Genomic DNA, 21,285 nt, shown 5'->3' on the forward strand with positions numbered 1-21,285 from the left:
AATACAAAGCCAAAGTGGCTACAACCCATGCAGCCACTATACTTGAGTACATTTCCACCAAATACAACCAGTGCAAATATCCAGGTCAGGATACTGACCAAGGAGACTAACTGGCACCATGGCAGTAGGCCAAAAGATTGGCAAGGCATACATTCATTTTCAAAAATTGACTAGCAGACATTGCTAATTAAAATGTTCTTGATTAGCAAGCAAACACCCATTTGATTAGCAATGTTGTACTAATATTTTTAATGTCACAAGAAGTTATTTGTACCCAAGACACAAAATAAGCAACAATGCAGCGGTTCTGAGTACTAAAGTAAGACATTTGTGAGATGAGTCAGGCTTTGCAAATTCTTTAAAATTCTGCTAGACCTGCAGGTCGAGTAACTTCATTTACTTACGAGACCTCTGAGAAACGCACTCGACCCATGGCAACGGATGACAAAAAATGTAAATGTGCTTTCTGTAAAATGGTGCATGTCACCACAAGCCCACTTTCTTTGGCATGCTGCTGCCAACTATAGGCCAGCCACGCACAATGACATTTTAATTTGACATTTACTGCAAAGTAAATGGTAAATACAAACCTCCTCTGCAAATGGTAACCCTTCCAAAAACTACACGAGGCGTGAGTAGACTTTGCGAGCCCTGGATGAGTGTTTTTAAAATGTAAAAGGTTAGCAACATGAATGGATACAACTAAATAAAAAGATATTGTGAAAAAACGCTCTGAAAACAGTTTCGACAGCCGTCTCCCGCATGTGCTAATATATAATGCAATCATAATTATAGAGCAAAGCGAGTTCTTGAGGCTTACTACAGTGCACAGTATTGCAGTAGATCTGTAGATGTACAGACTGGATGAAACTATTGATCACTACTTTGTGTAAAAATCTAATTAGCTTTGGCATTCATTATGTAAGGGAAAGAAATTAAGTGACTAAGCAGTTTGGATGGGATAGCAGGCAGAGAACTGGCCAAACTAGGCTGCGTGGTCATGTACATTTTCAAAAGCGTTCACTTGTCAATAGGATACATCTTCCCCCAACAAAATCAAATATTAGTTGGCACTATGAGATTTCGATACACTAACCTAACCTTTACTGTAAAGCATGGAGACAATGGTATACAGTGTTAATAACTAGTGTTTGGTAAAAAGTATATATAGGGGTGGGGTAAAGGATTAAAAAGGGTTGAGGGTTCGGTAGTGGTAAAAAAGCTGGAGAAACGGGGGGTTGGGGAGGGGCAATCCCATCCCCAAATTAAAAAAGTAAAAAACTAAATGTTTCGTTATTTATCTTTCACTGAAAAGGTTTTCGTTATTTAGTAATTTGTTATAAAGACATGTAACCGGAGACAATGAAGTGTTTTACAGTCATTATGTAACAACTTACATTTTTAAGAATGGAATTGCACGACTCTCTTTTAAAAAGAAATAAAGTTAACGCTTACTGGTGTTTGCCAGACAGAGTTATCTTGATAGGGAACAAGTTACTTACCTGTAACTGTTGTTCTCCAACATGGGTCTGGCATGGATTCACATGCTCATGAATATTCCCCGTCGTCAGGCCGGGAATCCTCGGTAAAGAAAAAATCAGTTTCGTTTCTGATCTGTCTTTCTTAGTAGTAACCAATCACTGATCTCTGGGTCATACTGACCCCAGCCAATGACTGCCATCTACCTAAGCCCCTCCTCTGGCAGCCATCCTCAGATTTGGTAGCACATAAAGTGGCAGTATGACCAAGTGAAGAGCTGCAGAGGGGAAGGAGGGAGGGTTCGCATGTGCATCCATGTGTGATAAGGAGACTTCAGGAGACAGGCGGATGCTGAAATAATATTTATTTCTAACGGGTAAAGGGTCCTTAGCAAAACAAAGAATATAGTCCTCTGGTTTCCTTCACCAGTGTTTGGCCCTTCCAGAGTAGATTGAGGCAATCCCCAACCTTGTCCTATCTCGTGGTGTCCGGATAGGCCCACCACTCCGGTCTTCCTTCCTCTTCCTCTTCCTCTTCCCTTTCCTGTAAAATGAGAGAACCCCGTTAGTTTTATTTGGCGCGCTTTTATAGGCTTCTCTAGTTTCGAGTCCCCACCAATCGGCATCAGCCTTGTCTAGCTTAAGCCTTATTGGCTGCCGAGGGGTTGTCCCGCCTCCCATAAAAGCTGCCGTGCCAGCGTGCACCCTTCCCTGCTTCCGGAGTCCAGAGAAACGTTTGAGGCGACCACGTGATTGTGATTGCGCTGGATATGGGCGGGTTCTGGGTGCCTTCCAGCCGCGACCCGCTCCGGGGCCGCCGCGGGGCACGCCATGCTGACGGACCGGTCGCCCCACCCCACGCCGTCATGCAGTGTCTGCGCTGTCGTCCCACCCCCTTCGGGGTTGGGTTTCCCCACGGGTGAGTGCAGCTGTGATCCGCTGCGTCTCTGAGCAGCGGCTGGCGTTCCCTCACCCTCGGTGCCTATGACAGCCGAGAGCAAAGGGATCGACCCGCTGCCTCGGCTCTCAGGGCCCCCGACCACCGGTGCGCCCAACACCCCCTGTGGGCGCCGAGGCGCATCCCCACACCATGCCAGACCCATGCTCGAGAACAACAGTTACAGGTAAGTAACTTGTTCCTTCTCCAGCATGGGGTCTGGCATGGATTCACATGCTCATGAATATAAGAATACATAGCAGTATACACATGCACAACCACGGGAGGTGGCAAGAGGCTCTACATGAAGCAATACAACAACTCAACATTAAGCATCTCTTACCTCCTCACCAGGCTCACCTTAAGCGAACAGGTTGCGCAGCAGTGCTTGGCCGACCCTGGACTCCTCCCTGGAGTCCCGATCAACGGAGTAGAATCTTGTGAAGGTGTGCGTCGACCTCCACGTAGCAGCCCATCAGATGTCCAGCAGGGGCACACCAGACAGGAACGCCATGGTAGCAGCGATCGCTCTGGTCGAATGGGCTCTCGGACGGCCGGGCAGTGGTCGGTTTGCCAACCGGTGACAGTGCATGATGCAGCCAGAGAGCCATCTGGAAATGGAAGCCTTCGAGAGAGCCTTCCCTTGATTCACAGGTCCAAAGTTCACAAACATCTGTGATGTCTTCCGAAAACTCTTCGTGCGGTCCACGTTGAACTTCAGCGCTCTAGCCACATCCAGCGAGTGCAAAGTCCTTTCGGCCGGAGACGAAAGCGACGGGAAGAAAACTGGCAACACCAAGGGCTCGGTGAGGTGGAAGTCCGACGGTACCTTTGGCATAAATGAGGGGTGCGTCCTCAGCACCACCCTTGTGTCGTGAAAAGTCAAGTATGGAGGCTTACAAGATAGGGCCTGGATCTCACCCACTCGTCGTGCGGAGGTGATGGCCACAAGAAATGCTGTCTTCCACAACAGGAACTTCAACGGCGCTGAATGCATAGGCTCGAATGGGGCTCCCCATGAGCCTAGTCAGCACCACGTTGAGCTCCCACGCCGGGGCAGGGACCTTCACCGGCGGGAACTATCGGAATAGTCCCTTCATAAATTCCTTCACCAGGCGATGTGACCACAAGGACGCCCGTCCTGTAGTTCTGGTGTATCGGGAAATGGCAGCCAGATGTATCTTGATGGAGGCGTGAGCCAGTCCAGCTTTGGCCAGCGACAGTAGGTACGGCAATACTTGAGGGGCCGTAATCCGCAGAAGGTTAATCTTCTGTGCACAGCACCAAACAGAGAACCTCTTCCACTTATGTCCATAGCATTTGAGAGTGGAGGACGCCCTGGCTTTTGCAAGAACCTCTCTGCAGTCAGCCGGGATATCGTATCCTCCAAACTCTAGTGCTGCAGGAGGCAAGCCTGCAAGTTCAGCGACTCCGGGTCGTGATGGAGAATGGCGCCTCCTTCTCTGAAGAGAAGATCCGCGTCCGTTGCCAGCTTGATAGGTGGGGACGCAGACAAGTCCAGAAGGTCCGGGAACCATATCTGTCTCGGCCACGCCAGTGCGACGAGGATCATCCTGCATCTGTACCTCTTGAGCTGGTTGATGAGACGGAGCAGCAACGGCAACGGAGGGAACGGGTACAGGAACAGGCCGTCCCAAGGGAACGAGAAAGCATCGCCCATGCTCCTCGGTTGTGCGAACCTGCTGGCGAACCTCTGGCACTTGGAGTTCGTCGCCGTCGCGAACAGGTCGATCTGGGGTTTGCCGCACCGTTGAAAGAGCCGATCCACCTGGTCCGGACATAGTTCCCACTCATGGCACGAGCGCAGCTCCCTGCTGAGTGAGTCGGCGATGTTGTTTTTTATTCCTGCCAGGTGGAAGGGAACCAGAAACATCCCCTGGGCGACGGCCTAGTGCCACAGATCCCGGGCCTCCTTGGATAGGGCTGGGGATCTTGTGCCTCCCTGCTTCCGGATGTAGAACATCGTGGTGGTGTTGTCGGTGAAGATCCTCACCACTTTGTCCTTGAGGGACGACAGGAATGATTTGAGCGCCCAGAACACAGCTCGTAGCTCCAGGATGTTGATGTGAAGAGACCTCTCCTCCGGGGGCCAGAGGCCTCTTGCGTGGAGATCTCCGGTGTGGGCCCCCCATCCCTCCAGGGAGGCGTCCGTCGTTACCGTCTCCCGATACGCTGGGGCCTGAAAGTCCATGCCTGCCGCGCGGTGCGCACGGGCACCCCACCATAGAATCGCCCGACGGAACTCCTCGTCGAGCGGGATCCTGTCTTCGAAGCTGCCCGCCGCTTGAATCCAGCGGGCGTCGAGGAACTCTTGCAGCGGACGCATCCGAAGTCTGCAAAGGGGCACAAAGTAGATGCATGAGGACATCATCCTGAGGAGGGACTTGATGGACCTCACCTTGGCCACATCCGTGGCTAACAGGCGCTGCACCTTGCCCAAAATGGCCTTCGTCCTTTCTTCCGACGGAGATGCCAGCCGCTTCACTGTATCGAGCTTCGCTCCCAGAAACAGTGCCACTTGCGACGGGACCAGATGGGATTTGGGGTAGTTGATGGCGAATCCCAGCTCTGTGAGCAGGCGGACGGTCCTTGCTGTGTGTTCAACGGCAAATTCTCTTGACCTTGCACGGATTAGCCAATCGTCCAGGTAGGGGTAGACGTGGATCCCTTGCAGGCGCAGCCGCAGCCGCGCCGCCACCCTGGGTGCCGACTTTAATCCGAACGGCAGGGCTCTGAATTGGTAGTGACGCCCCTGGACTACGAATCTGAGAAACTTTGTGTCCTTTTAGAATGGGGATGTGGAAGTAAGCATCCTCCAGGTCCAGTGACGATAGGAAGTCACCCTCCTCCAGCTGTCCCAGCACGTGCTGGAGGGCGACCATCCTGAATTTCTGTGCCTTGATGTACCTGTTCAACCGACGCAGGTCCAGGATTGGGCGCCAACCGCCAGTCTTCTTTCTGACGAGGAAGTATCTTGAGTATACCCCAGAGCCTCTTGGGGACGAGCTCGATGGCACCCTTCTTGAGCATCGCCCTTACCTCCAACAGCAGTTGAGGGACGTGATTCTCCTTCTTGGCCACGGGAGGAATGCGAGGACACTTCTTTTGAAATTCCAGCGAGTGTCCGCGGGCCATGGTGTCCAGCACCCAACGGTCGGTGGAGATGGACTCCCACACGCTGACGAACTTCGTCAGCTGGCCTCCCACCGGGGTGCTTCAGTGGGGGCCCCGACGCTACGGTCGGTTCAGTCCTGCTTGGAAGAGGCCTTGCCGCCTTGTCCTCCTTGCCGACGGCGGCGAGACCCTCCTTGCTTCCCGCGGCCTCTGTAGGCCCCCTGGGATGAGGAGAGGGCCGCCTGGCGGTAAGTAGAAGAGCCGCCGCTGGATCCCTTGGAGGCTCCCTGTCTGCCTCCAGAGTTCCGAAAGGGCCGCCGTTGCTGAAGGACTCCTAGGGCACGGGCTGTTTCCATGTCTGTCTTGATGGCCTGGAGGGGCTCATCCACCGTCTTTCCAAACAAGTTGTTGCCGTCGAAAGGCATGTCCAACACTCTGGTCTGGACGTCCTGGCGAAAGTCCGTCGCCCTGAGCCATCCTCGTCGTCGGAGGCAAACCCTGTTGCCCAGTTGGCGAAATCCAGTATCGGCAATGTCCGTTGGCACCATTATGGCGTGATCTGACGCCACCTCTCCTTCCTGCAGAATCTGTAGGGCCTCCGCCCTCTTGTCGTCCGGTAGGAAGTCTAGCAGAGGAGCCATCTTGAACCAAAGCTCCCTGTCGTAATGGGCCACAATCGCTAAGGCATTGGCCGCCTTAATCATCGTCGCCGCCGAGTTGACTCGTCGTCCCATGGAGTCCAACTTCTTGCCCTCGCTGTCCGGCGGGGAAGTGGAAGTTGAAGCCGCCGCACCCGCTGCTTTCTTCTTGGACGCTGTCGAGACGAGTCCGGCGTGGGCTGGCCCTGAGGCATAAGGGGGCGGCATTGGGGACCCGGTACTTCTTCTCGTACCTGTCCCTCTTGGTGGGTGTCGTGGAAGGGTTCTTGAGGATAGCCAGCCCCTCGTCCCAGATGTCGAGCAATGGCACCGCGAGGACCGTCTTTCTCTTGGCCTCTCGTCGTTGGTAAAGAAAACCTTCCTTTTTCTGTTCCTCAGGGCAGAGCTGGAAGAGCTCAGAGGCCCTGGCTATCATGGCGTGAAAAGAGCCAATTTTGTCGGGCGGAGAGGCCCGAGGGGAGGGCGATGACGGGATGTCCGTTGTGTCATCGCCGTTGTCGTCGTCCGTCCCCGTCGCTGTATCCGTCGCGGTATCCTCCCGAGGGTCCGGCAAGGGGGATGAGGGGTCCACAGGCCTCGTAGGCACAAAGAGGGGGAGCGGGGTGGACTCTCCTCCGCTTGTTCAGAGGGCTTCCTGATGGGCCTGGTTCTGGATCCTCTGTCGGGGTCCGTGGTAACCTCGTCCTTATCTCAGTACATAAGGATTGGATCGCCAACAAAATGGCCGCCGAGCTATCCTGGGGCTCGGGTAATGGCTGCGATGGACGGGATGGCTGCTCCACTGGGCCCTCGTCGTCGCTATCTTCGATCACATCAGCGGGAACCTTCCCCTGGGATCCAACCTTCTCGAACCTCTCGTTGAGGCCTATGAATCTCTCGTTGAGGCCTTTCACGGTTTCCACCGGATCCTCCTCGTAGGCTGAATCAGAGTCTGTAATGGCCACCGGCCCCCACCCCCTTTTTTTCAGCCGGGGTCTTCACGGGGGTCTTAACGATGGTCTGGAAAGAGGATTCCCTCTGCAGCGGCAGGGAAACTCTGGGCCCTGAGGCCGCCTCCACTGACGTAGCCTCTGCCGGCTTCGCCAGGGCCACAGCGACAACCTCGATAGAGGCCTTTGCCGGGTGGATCAAGGCCCTCACCACCTTAGGTGCGTGCTGGGCCTTTGCTTTGGGGGGGGGGGGAGGGTCATCGCCTCGCTCCCCCTCGGCTCCCTTTGAGATCAACCGGGGCCTCTCCAGAAGCTTACCCGGGTTCTCAGACTTCCTCTTGCCCGAACCAGAGCGCTGGCTCGTGGTTGATCGTGCCGGGGAAGTTGCGCCCTGTCTGGCAGCCGAGGAGCCCGACCTTTCGGCGCTCCCGGTGCCCGCGGACTCGCAGTGCTTGGCCTTCTGTTGGTCCTCCGTCGCCAGGGCGCCCTCACAGGACTTAGAAGACCGCTCAGACTTTTTCTTCGTCTTCTCACCTGCTGTGCCCTTCTCCAGTCAGGCGGCGAGGCGGGAACGACGATCTTGCTTGGTCCGTTCCGACAGGTTCTTGCAGAAAACAGTCCTTCTCCACGTGCGTCTTGTCCTCATGAAGGCAGTAGAGACATCTCAAATGCTCGTCCTCCTTGAAAACATTTTGCAATCCGCATCCTGGGCCGCTCCTGAACAGCTTGGATCCGGGCGTCGAGCTTCCCTTGTCCTGGGCCATGTCCGTTGAGGTAGGCCACAGATCTTCTGGAATCCTCCAAGAAGCGTAACTCGACGAAAACTTCACCCTTGAGGGGCGTAGAAGAATTCCGAAACAGGTCCCCGTTATCGGAAGTAGAAACGGTGGAGCTTGAGGCTAGATTAACCGAAAAAATGAGAAATCTCCTGAAAAAGCGTGAAAACGCAGTAAAAGCTCGAGTGCTAAAACACGAGGACTCCCAACACTTGAACGTGCAGTAAAAATCTGAGGATGGCTGCCAGGGGAGGGGCTTAGGTAGAGGGCAGTCACTGGCTGGGGGCAGTATGACCCAGAGATCAGTGATTGGTCACTACTAAGAAAGACAGATCAGAAACGAAATTGATACTGATTTTTTCTTTACCAAGGATTCCCAGCCTGACGACGGGGAATATTCATGAGCATGTGAATCCATGCCAGACCCCATGCTGGAGAAAAGTATCACCCCAAATTTACTTCTGGTTTGCAATTTATTGAAAAAGAAAAGAAAATGTTGCCTAGCAGTGGAGGAGATGATTACTGCTGCACTCTCTCCTGCCATTAGCCCTTTCGAACTTGCAGAGTAAAGAGGGTGAAGAGAGAGCTCTGAGGGCAAGAGATGAATGCAGGGTGAGCTGTGCTTTCATTGAACAGAGTACCTTAAATAGCTAGTTTTGCTACACAAGTGTCAATTTAATTAGCAAACCTACATAATTGCATAGCAAATTGCTATGTAACACTGCTTATTTTATGCCTTGTTTGGGCTTCCAATGGGCCACTCAAATTTAAGAGTCACCGCCTCACCCCCTCCGCGACAAGGATGGTACTAGCTGTGAACAAATAACAGCGTCACCACAAAAGATGAGGAAACAGTGGAGGGGGTCCAAAAAGTCCAAAAGTGACAAAAATAGTACTTTCTTTCAATCTGAAGCCTGTCCATCTCCTCCACTTTCAAACCTTGCACCCTAAGGTAAGCCTGAAAAACACTTAAGGGCTTCCTGAACCCAAATTACTTACTTGCAAGAACATCTGACAACTTTTATGATATAAAGTATTTTTCATAATACCTTTGTGTGAATATTTCTTTGCTCATAGGTCTGCTGTGTTCACCTTTTTTCTTGTCTATCTAGTGCATGTCCTAAGGGTTTGTGATAGCTGTGGTATTGCAATCAACACTATATGGGCCAAGGTGAGCTTTCCTGTTTGCCCATGGTTGGGAAGGTAGTCCACAACCTGAACAAAGGGCTGAGATATTCTGCCCATTGCTATTTTTGCTTTAGGAACAGACAGTGCAGCATTACTGCTAGCACCTAGGATGCCATTTAAAAAAGGTGTTAAGTAATAGGTCCTTTTTACCAATGGCTGACCCCGGCAGCCGGAATACAATATTTTTTGTGGCTCTGGGATACAAACTCCCCAGGTGGTTTAGTTGCTTAAGACTGCTAAAAACAGTCTTCTGCACACTATTAACAGATGAAGGCCGGAAGCGCATAGTTGTACTTCGATACATTAGACTGTATACATAGCCTGAGACTGAGTTCTAGTGATATGCAAGGATTAGCTGAACTGCCAGATACAAGATGAAGAGTTAGTAAACAAATGCAACTTTGCTTTTTTTGTTGCTGGTGACTGCAGTGATCTGCTCTGAGCATGCAAAAGCTTAAAAAACAAAAAGGTAGACAGCTCCAGGTGGACAAAAAGTGTCATCACTGAACTTGAATTAAAGTGCAGGACAAATTGACACCGGTCGGTAGAAAAAAGGAATTTAACAGGGATGCACAAGATATGCTTGGAAGCGAAGGGCTAGATGTGCAAAGAAATCCATTTGTGCAGCATGGGCAGTGCATTATATTTCTAATTAGCACCTGGCCTGAGGGAGCCAGCCAATCACTCCCTCTGGTTGGGAATGGACTCAAATGCCACTTTAGGATGGAGATGCTGGCTAACCTGCTCTGAGGGCCATTTTCCTTCCTGGCCAATGAATTCTCCAGCCACTCTGACGCGGTTCCCCCGAGCTATCCTACTGGCCCATTTAATCAAAGGGGCCGTTTTACCTTTCTTTTTCCAAAAAACATGGTATCAGCTTCCAGGCAGCTGGCTGGGGTTCAAATAACATTAACACCCACATTAACGGGCAGACTTGGACATGAGCAGCCAACACCCTTGCTTTGCTGTGGCCTGTTTTGGCATGGGCTGGTGGGCAGTTAAATGCCCAGGCTGGCACGGCAAAGCAGGATTAAATGTCACATTTATCACTAAGTCATATACATACACACATGCAGGTGGTTGTTCCCTAACACTGTTAATGGAATTAACTGTATGTCTGTTTATGAAAAAGAAACAATTATTTTATAACAAGATACTCCCCATTTCATCCAAGGGATCTGAATCTAATACTAATGAAGGGTCTCCCAACAGCAATTATCAGCATACACATCACCTATGTATTGCAAGTTGGCATCAGAAACGTTCTTGTACTTAATTAACCAAATTTCATATGAAATGAGATAGGGGAATTTTTATTTTAAAAAATCAAATAATCAATTTTCTTTACATACCACGCTCTTAATGACTTCGTCTTTTCCATCGTGTTTCTGCACTTTCAGTAAGTGGTAAGAAAAATCGAGGACATCAAAGCGGCGGTGTTGCCCTAACAGGACAATGATCATGCAGCCGGCCCAGTGCAGCCCATCTCCAAAACACTGCCTGTCAAACAGAATGAGAGGAAAATTGGGAGCTGCTCCAAACACAACACATCGCCCACAAGGGAAGCCAATCACTACTGCACAGGAAATATAGCTGCACTTCAACATAGAGGACAAGATTGCCTAAACCTTTTCTGTTCAGCATTTCAATGTATTAAGCATTACAATTCATAGGAATGCTATTACATTCATCCTATTACATTAATCCCATCAGCAGCTAATTATACCTAGCTCTCTTGTTCGCTCTATAACCTTCACCCAATTAAGGGATTTTTTGGCAATTTTTGGTCTGTTGCATGTATGCCTTCTGAGGAACCATTCAGCGGACACATGTTGATGTGGTGCATGGTCATTCTCAGGAGACAATGGTTTTGTTACAAAGACAACACAACCAAGCACTGTTAAAGCCAAGTTACTCTTTCTCTGAGGAAACAACAACTACAGCTTCTACTATACAACCATCACCTTTAAGGAGGAAGAGCATAATGTGGCCCTGCAGCCAGAACCTAGTTCCTATGGGGCTAGTTCCCAATTCCTATGGGGCTAGTTCCTAATTCCTATTGGGCTAGTTCGCAGAGAAAGGGCTTTGAGGTGTAAGTAAAGTCTTAGCCCAGAGGAACAGAAGTTTCTGTAGGCACTGAATAAACTATGGAGTGGCTATAGAAACAGGCCACTTAAAACCCTTAGAAAAAGCTCAATGATACAAACATGATGCAATCAATTGTGTACGCTTTATGAATAGAGTAGAGCCCACCATGTTCCAATGTTCCATATTGGCAAAGCAAATGCATGTTGTTTTCCAAGTCCTCGAGATGAGTGAAGCAGACCTCCCCTGCTTGGGCTTTTCTGGCTGACAATGGGTGTAAGGGGGCACAAATAGGACACAATCATGGCTCCAGTTGCTAAACCATGAATGTCTGTTACAGAGTCTAGGTAATCCACGGTTGTTTCATGCATGGGTTTGGCACCTTAGACTCCCTATAACTGCTTCAGAGGAGATTTGGCACTTTACATTGGATCACAAAAGACTTTATCTTCCATTTTGGCTTACAAAGCACAATGGCGTAGCCTTTGTGAATTGCCACAGACAGCCTACTCATCTTAGCCATCTATCAATACACACATCCTATGTGATAGACACAGGAGTTTTTAGATTTTCAGGTGTGTTAAAAAGTGAAACGCTGGCAATCCAGGAGAGAGTGCCAGCACATTCAAGGTTAAGGCATTTGGTGAAAAGGGAAGACCAAATGTGCATGACAGATCTCCCACGCAATAAAGAAGTTTATGCCCTGTTCAAAGCATGGCCCATACATTTGAGTTTGAGGCCTTCCTCTGACAGATACCAGAAGAATGGAAAGCATCCGGATTAATGTCCGAGTACTGCATTGTCATCATAACTCACAAGGTGGCAGAAGAGATACTGTAAACTTAGGTTACAGTATCATTACAGAAGAGATACTGTAACCCTAGGTTACAGTATCATTACAGAGTTGTTGCAGCTAGACGGCAGCAGTGAAGTACATTTCAATCTTGGTCTCAAGTTAAAGAGGAATATTTGGCATATTAAATGTCTTCGGCATCAATATGCCGGGGCGGATGCCAGTGTGAAAAATTATATGCAGGACTGAAGGGAACTTCTGAATAGCCTCCAGAAAAGCTGAACGAAGGGATTGGGGAATCCTTGCCTCGCTTATTAAGTTGTCAATAAGCCACAGCCTGGAGGATGTCTGCTGCAGAGTAAAAGCAATCAGGATTCCCATTGAAAGAGCTTGACCTCACGAGAAGTTGGAAACATTAAGCACTGCCAGTCTGGGAGCAAAGCCCATTTTTAACCTAGAACTGACAGTGTGTCACTGCCAAAGTATGGAGAAAGGGCTCTACATTATGTGCACACCCCCTTTCCTGGACATGACCCTGGAAGGCCTTCAAAAGATGGAGGATTCTGGTGGCACAGAGATTTCAGCAGGCATAATGCAGACACTCCGGCTGCCAATCAGAACCAAACTCTTATGGCAAGGCAGTCAGGCTTCACTCAAGGGTGACAGGGTGCTGGTGGATAGGTACAGTTAAGTTCCAAGTAGACACTACAAAATAATACACCACACAGATATACTGGGAAAATAGATCCTCTTTATTTAGAATTACACACACACACACACACACACACACCTATACTAGCAAGTTCAAGAACATACTTTGCGTTAAACACTGCACATAGTTAAACACTGTATATATGCAAAATGGTAAAGGGCCAACGCCAGACCCTTTCCACTATTACCTAATATTAAACTCAGTACCTAGAAGGCGAAGGGCTGGGCAGAAAAAGGGAACCCTCAACAACAGTAAAAATGCACACACACAGTCATAATCAGGACCCAAAATGCCATTACACACAATGATTAGTCCCTACAATCCCCACAGCCTCTTGTACAGAGAAAACATATGAATACACATTTAGACCAAATTCTGATACAGTACCTAGAGGGTGTAAACACTTTCCCAACAAGGCCCAGAGGGTCACGAAATAAAATCAGAATAGCCTTACACTTGCCGAACCAGTCTAGTCTCATTACTCCCCTATAAAAGGGAGTGATACATTGTCACCACCGCACATTTTAAGTACTTGACAAAATTCTAGTGTTTTCTGAAGAAAAACTACAGGACCCCGGTAGGAACCCAAGAAAAATTTAAATGTTCTGGTGAGTACCTTTAAAGGTAACCTACAGAAGAATTCTGAAGTTGTACAAAGATCCCCATAGAATTAAATATCACAAATCCAATAGGCAGAATCACATCATGGTGAAAAGGTAGTTAATTATCTGTTCTACCTCACAGGAGGGGAAAAAGAAGCAACCAGCCCCAGAAGGAGCCAGAGGAGACCCATAGTCCCAGAGCCAAGTTTGAGACCAGGCCAGAGCGAGAGAGAAGGAAGCAGTGCAAGATTCAGGCAGATGGATTTCAATGGTAAACCACAGTGGAGGGGGCAAGCAGCACCCAACCATGCTAAGCCCAGGGGACCACTAAAGGGTCATCGGACAAATAACCCAGAAGCCCAGGACCTGGGGGCCAGTTCTCAAGTTGCCTGTTTCAGAGCACTTGGTTTAAGAATGGCGATAAAACCCAATGAATACACGGCTTCTTCCACAGGGCAAGATCTATGCAGATGTCCTACAGGGGAACCCCAGAGAGAAAGGCGGTCGTGGAGGCAACTGCCCTTATAGAATAAGCCCTGAGTTTACCAGGGAGAGGCCTGTCAGTATGCTGACAACAGAAGGAAAAGCAGGAGGAAATCCACCTGACAATTGATGACTTGGAGAGTGTGTTATCCATACCAGCGGGACCAAAAGTCACAAATAGCTCAGGTAGTCCAGAACGATTTAGTGAAGGCAACTTAATGTTGCAATGCACGCACGATGTCCAGAGAATTAAAAGGTCATTCTGCAGGAGAAACAGGAGAGCCAAAGAAGATGAGTAGCACAACTGACTCATTGAGGTGAAATGCTGCAGGCACCTTGGGCACAAAGTATGGTTAGTGTGTAACACTACCTTGGACCTGTGGAAACGGAAGAAAGGCAACTTGCAGAAGAGCACCTAAATCTCACCCACATGCTGAGCTGGCGTGATGGCGACCATGAAAGCAGTCTTCCAGGATAGGAACTTGAGTGGAACCCGATGAATAGGGAAAAAAAGGAGGTTTCATGAGCCTCGACAAGGCAATATTGAACTCTCAGGCCATTGCAGGCCGTATGGTTGGTGGAAAAGAACGGAAAAGGCCCTTGATGAATTCTGTGATTAATCGGCTGGACCATAGCAAAGGAGCAGAAGAGTAGCAGGTGTATCTACAAATCGCTGCGATGTGCACCTTAATGGAGGAGTGCCACAGGCCTGACTGGGCCAAAGACAGCAGATATGGCAACAGCAAAAAGGTCCAGATTCTGCGCTGCACACCAGCATGAGAAAAATGTCCATTTACTTCTGTAACAGGCCAGCATGAAGGACGTGCATGCTTGAGCAAGAATGTCCTTGCAGTCTTGAGGCAACGGGATGGTGTCAAAATCTAGGAACACAGGAGCCACGCTGTCAGGTTCAGAGAAGCAGAATCGTGATGGAGTACTTCCCCCGGTGCTCCTGGAAAGAATGTCGTTCAGAGTAGGAAGCTTCATCAGAGATGGGGAAGACAGGACGAGGATGTCACAGTACCAGAACTGCGTCAGCCAAGCAGGGGCCACCAAGATCAGTTTGCACTGATATTGTCTGAAGACATTTAACACCCGAGTCACCAGGGGGATCGGAAGAGAAGCATACATGAACCTCCCTTCCCAGGGGAAGGTGAAGGCCTCCCCCAGGCTTTCCGGAAGAAGCAATCTGCTGGCAAAGATCACGCACTTCTTGTTGTCGTTGGTGGCAAAAGGTCGATTTTCGGAGTGCCCCATCGATGGAAGATCCGTCACAGTTGAAACTTCTGGAGTTCCTAATCGGGACAGGCACTGAGTTCCCTGCTGAGGGAACACACCATGTTTGAACCCCTGGTAGATGGAAAGGAATGAGGAACATGTGCTGCTCTGTGCCACAACCTCTGTGCCTCCGCAGACCGGGAGAGGGATCTTGTGGTGCCCTGCTTCCATATATAAAGAATCGTGGTGGTGTTGTCTGAGAAGATGCTGACCACACAACCGCTGAGCTGAGGAAGGAAGGACTTGAGGGCCCAAAAGACTGCACACAGCTCCAGGAGATTGATATGGAGAAGCTTCTCCTTGTCTGTCCATAGACCTTTGGCATGCAGATCCCCTGTAGGCGCCCACAGCTTTCCAGGGAGGCGTCCGTGTGACAATTACTTGGTGTGTGGGAGGGTGAAAAGGAGTACCCTGCATTAGGTGAGGTCAGAAGGAAAGCAAAGCACCTCCCAGAACTGCTGTGTCAGCAATATCTTGTCCTCCTAGGAACCTGAGGTTTGAGGCGAGTGAGCATCGAATTCCTGGATAGGTTGCATGCGAAGCCTGCAGTGCTGGAGAAGAGGAATGCACAACAAGATCATCCCTAGCAGGGACTTCAGGAGATGAACCGACGCTGTTGGCAGTTGGGAGAGCAGTAGCACCTTGGCCAGGAGGGATCGAATTCTGTCTTCCGAGGGAGACACCATACAAGATTGCAGGTCCAATTGGGTCTCAAATAAAGAGCCAGCTGAGACGGGAGTCATACAGGATTTTTGAAAGTTGACAAAATCCTAGCAACTGCAGACATTGGATAGTCTGCCCGGTATACTGGTCTAAAACGTTAAACGTGAGTGCCTCAGCGACGAAGGTAAGCCACCACTGGGGCCAAGCATTTGGTGAAGACCTTTGGGCTGATAGGAGTCTGAAAGGCAGGGCCTTGAACTGGTAATGGCGACCTGCAACTGTGAAGTGCAGATAGCGGCAGTGTTTGTGATGAATAGGGATATGGAAGTACGCCTCTAGATCTAAGGAAATCCCCTTCCTGCAGTTGGACCAAGACTTGTTGAAGGGTAACTACCGTGAATGTTTGAACTTTGAGGAACTTGTTCAGTACCCGCAGATCCAGGAAGGGCCTCCAGCCTCCTGACTTTCACTAGGAAGTACCCGTAGTACCCGCCTTGTCCTCGCTGATTTGCTGGGACTCTTTCCACGGCTCCTTTTGAGAGGAGCGATTGAACCTCCTGCAGCAGTAGATGCATATTTTTCTCCACTTTCTGTAACAAAGGAATAGTGGTTGGTCGCTTGAGGAACCCCAGCAACCCTCCTGTATAAGAGATAACACCCATCCGTCAGTGGTGATGGATTTCCATGTATTTACGAATTGAGACAGCCTTCCTCCGATTAGGGGAATGAAAGCAGGTCAATTCGGCTTGTACTGCTGGCTCCTGGTGTGCGAAAAGGCCTGGTTGTGCTGGTTGCCTCTGTAAGCTTGGTACTTTTTCTTGTACGTGTCCGATGCAAGTAGGTTGGGGTCCTGTACGATGGTGATTGGTACGAAGGCTGATCATCTTTCACTGTTACTGATAAATTGGCTTTTTCCAATCGAAAGGACTGGCGCTATTGCTGTAGTGTGCCTAGCGAACGAGCCATTTCCGTGTCGGCCTTGATGGTTTGTAAGGTCACTGCACCTTCTTGCCGAAGAGGACCACCCCATTAAAAGGCATACCCATCAAACTTGCCTGAACCAAAGTTGGTGGCTTTGAGCTAGCCCAGTCTGCGCAGGACAGTGCCATTCCCTAGCTGTCAGACCCTGGTGTCTGCGATGTCCACTGAGACAGATTACATGATCTGGAGCCGCCTCCCCTTCAGAAGGAAAAACAGTCCAGAAACCGCTGCAGCATGGGATATCTAGTCCTGCCAGGTAGGCTGACGAAGAACAGCCCAGAAAGGACGTCAAACAGCCAAAAGGTGAAAATGGAGCAAGAAACAATGGGGACCAGGGCTCATACGGTATGGCTAAAAGTGGCCCTTAAATTCAGCAGCCCACCTTTGTGGCAATTCTTCCGCCAATTCAGTAAAGAATACACTAACAGGAGGAATGCGCAGGTCTATCCTAGATAGGCACAATCATACACTTGGCATACACCAAGGCTTTGGCAGCAGTTACCAAGCTGGCCCTAAAAATGTCCAAGAATTCAGGTCCACCCACAAGGTTTATGTATTGGGGCTGTCTGGATCAGGGGACCAGTCCAAACTACTAGAGGTTGTAGGGCCGGACTAGGAGTAAGCCAATGTTTGCACAATGGCATTTAAGGCCTGCCTCATTGTTCCCACAAACAAAATGGCAGATAGGACTTAAAAATGCATAAGTACCTAAAAGGCTACAATATTGGTACATTGGGCCACTGATTCAGTAAAAACGGCAGCACCCTTATGAGGCCGCCAAAATTAAAATGCAACTGCCGCCTGTGTATCCCACAGAATAAACGGAAGGTGCTATAATCACCCTGGGGCCAAAATGGGCCATTATATTGTATTGTTTATTTTCACCAATAGTGCTTTACACCAAAGCGCTTTACAGTTATTAATGAAATGGTACAAAATAAAGACATGATAGCACAATATCACAGAGCAAACAGAACTGCAAAAACAAGAGAACACCAAATAGAATGAAAATAATATGATCCAAGAAAATGGAAAATAATGCAAGTCTGACAAAAATGAATATTGCAGGACCAAAACTAAGGCCTCCTTAACTCCAGAAACTAGATTACAAAATCCTGGTGTGGTGGGGGGCAACCTAAAATGTTGATAAGTCAATCGTCAGACAGGTAGGCTGGAATACCTGGATGATTTAAGCGAGTAGGCGCCAAAAACATACTGCCTTACCAGTACGTAGATTCCAGATGGACTCCACAGTTCACCACCAGGTCTCAAGTGTTAAGCACCTTTCTGCCTACTCTGCTGCAGCTCTGACCATACACATCTTATACCCGGCATGCCTCCATGGTAGGAAGGCTGTGTTCGGGAGAATTCTCATTTCTGTGCTAGTTCCCTTCAACCTTAGAGTCCCCCAGCTCCTTTGCTGGACTTTTTAATTTTAACCCTGGAGTAAGCGAGACCTGTTTCGCACTCGGGAGCGTGGCTACAGTGCCATGGAGTAGGTTGCAGATCCCGGAGGCTCCCGTGATCCAACATTGATCCTGGCATTAACTATGACTAATAAGAATCTGCTGGATTAATTATTTCAGTGCTCCGTGATGGGCGAGGATCGCTGTGAATTGAAGCTTCCTAGTGATAGAATCAAAATTCAAGCAGCCGACATGATGAACAAGACCTGTTTCTCACTCCCTCATGTGTTTTGACCTGATTTGGACTATGTGTTTCCTCTGTTTTTGGAATCTGACAAACTTCATAGGCATCTACTTTTGTATGGTGACACACAGCACCTTCAGTGCCATGTCACAGGGAAGTCCTTTAGATTTCTCATAAGGTTTAAATACCTTTTCTTGTGTGAACTACTGTTCCCAAGAATTGTAAAGGGAAATTGACTTTACTTATCTTTTCTCTTTGTAGGTCCAGCACACCCCAACCTGTGGGGAGTGCTGGGGGGGGGTTACCTAGTAGCCACTTATCCTACATTCTCAGGTAACATTTTTATGTTACCCTCACTACTTTAAATGGCTAGTGGCATGTTTCTACCATTGCACTTTTCTACAGCAGGCCGAATACTCGGCTGCAGTACAGCACCCGTGGGTGACCATTTCTGTCAAAATGGCCCTGGTAGTCTTTTTTCGCCATTTTCGGTTTATGAGGTCTTTCTTTGGTTTTACTCTATGCGTTGAGCCAGGTTTGAGCCCTTTGTTTGTTTTGCCTTTGGCGGGCTTCAGCCCTGAAGCCCGCCTCAGGCTGCAGTGTGTCTGAAAAGCCAGGATGTGAGGGCGGTTCGAGAAACTCTGCTGTCCTTTGTCTCTAGGAGTGCATGAACGCAACCAGTCCCGATTGGCTGGCTGCTGTCCTTTCAGGACAGCTACCCTGCTGTGTGATTGACAGCCTCGGCTGTGCATGAATGGGAGAAACCGGATTAAAAAGGTGAGGGTTTTAGGACTAGAGGAGAGTCGACCACTGGGAGAAACACCTGATGAAAAAAACGTGAACGAAGATTGCCGTATCCTCCTGGACCTTGGAATTGCCCGGTGAAGCCCTGCAGCTGTGCTGCTGAAGCTCCTTTTTCAATTCGACAGAGAAGCTCCGGAAGGAATGACTTCTTCCCTTGGGTTAGTGGGACCAACTAACCCCAAGACGAACTCCAATGGACCATCTTCCCTGATTGGCTGTACTACTTCGCTGCTGCAAGAAAAGAGTTCCAGGGGTCGAGAAATCCGTAGTCGAGTGCAACGTCTGAAATCTGGCCAGACGCTCCAGGAGTCTCCTAAGGATCCTCCAAAAGCATGACGAACCAAGCTCGAGTCCCCTCAACAGAGTGCAGGACCCAAGGAGTGAGGGAAGCCGAACCAGTATCGGAGATCCTCAACAGCGTTTACCGAGCGCTGAAACTGCGAAGTGCTGCTGAACCGATAAGAGCCCGTAGCTGCCTACGACCTCCAAATTGCCGGTGCAGAAGCCCTCCAGACGTCCTCCCTCTTGCCCCCACAACTGAGGCTCAGAAACCCAGGGACTGCAACAGGACAGAATCCAGCTGGACCACTCTTCTTCTAACGAGAGGTACTGTTTAGATTTGGGGTACCTACCTTAGTGTCTTTTTAGCTGTGTTCTTCTCTGTTGGGAATTGCATTAGCTTACTTTAGAGTTGATTTCAACTCTGCTTTTCACAGGCTTCACAGCTTGTGACCCTACAAGTTATTGCTACAAACTCTCTAACTTTGTGCAATACTTTTCATCTAAGAAGTGCTTCAGCTCCATAGGCTGTGCTCCAATTGACTGTTGCTGTCCTGGCTCCCTGCAGACTCCTCTAGTACATTGCCTTTGATATTGCTATCCCTCATAGGTGGTAACTTGTTTTAGACTATTATTGCTGGGAAAGGCTTGTCTAGATATCATTGTCCTCACCCATCCTCACCTATACCTATAGGTGTTCTCACCTATACTGAGAACCTGTTTAACGTTTTTCCTGCAAAGTGTATTTAGTGCGATTTATAAATGCCACTACTGTCCTTGTGAATGAAGTCACCTCAGGTTGTAGGAAGTATGTAAAAAGCATCTTTAAAGAGTATCCACTAAACGTGTGCTGATCCTGAGAAATATTTTAAAGTACATTTACCATGTTACATATATTGCCTTTTTAACAAATGCTTACTTAAACATTGATGTTAACTAAATACATTATTTATAACTGAAACCTTGAGTTTAAGTGTTACTTGGTTACCTGTATTAACACATTTTATTTCTACAGCTCACATTTACCCCTCTTGAGATAAGCCTGGCTGCTCAGTCACACTACCAACTTGTGTAATACAGACCTATACCAAAATGTGGGTTACCTAATACCAAGCAGATAAGTGGTGTGTTGTCTCACACAGTGTTACACCACCAATTCTTAGCTAACTTCTGGCCATACTCAAGACAGAACGCACAACAACAGTCGCAATGAAGCGTGCCTGATAAAGGGGCAGAAGAGGCCACGCAGGACCCCAAACAGCACCAATGAAAAAGGTAGTGTTAAGAAAGATTTTCTTTCTGCACCTTTCCCTCTGCAGATTCCTATGGGACCCCCATTCTTCGTGCTCGTTTTGAACCCTGTCCCAAGTTTTGGAGGTCAATAAAGCCTTCAGGCTTCACTTCCCTTGCCTGTTTTGCTCATTTATATGGGGAAAATGACTAGTCCCCAAGACTGTTAGAACTGAGGGACTGTCTGTAGTTTTACAACTGTACACATCACCAAACAGTGAAGTGTAATTAGGATACTTAACTATAATGGCTTTTTGGTTACTTGGACAATGTGTCCAAGGCAAGGGTGTCTAGTCAAAGGATCAAATCTAAAGGGTCGACAGGTCAAAGGATCGACACCAAAGGGTCGACGGGTCAAAGGATCGATTTTTTTTTTTAATAATATATATTTTTTTAGGTTTTCGTTTAGGGAAAAAAGTGTTTAGCAAAAAAAGGGGGTTGGAGGGACCCCCCCGAAAAAAAAAAAAAATATTTGAAAAAAAATGAAAAATAAAATTCGATCCTTTGACCGGATGACCCTTTGGTGTCGATCCTTTGACCTGTCGACCCTTTAGATTCGATCC

General features: G+C 48.7%; 1 protein-coding gene across 1 annotated transcript in view; it reads right to left on the minus strand.

Moving 5' to 3' along the window:
• Window positions 1–21,285, minus strand: part of CYFIP1 (cytoplasmic FMR1 interacting protein 1) — a 1,181,635-nt gene that overhangs the window by 26,472 nt on the left and 1,133,878 nt on the right. The window contains 1 exon segment of the mRNA XM_069636612.1: window positions 10,455–10,602. Coding sequence (XP_069492713.1) covers window positions 10,455–10,602 — 148 coding nt within the window.

This window comes from Ambystoma mexicanum, chromosome 7p (genome assembly GCF_040938575.1).
Source record: "Ambystoma mexicanum isolate Mex_15411 chromosome 7p, UKY_AmexF1_1, whole genome shotgun sequence".
Classification (NCBI taxonomy): domain Eukaryota; kingdom Metazoa; phylum Chordata; class Amphibia; order Caudata; family Ambystomatidae; genus Ambystoma; species Ambystoma mexicanum.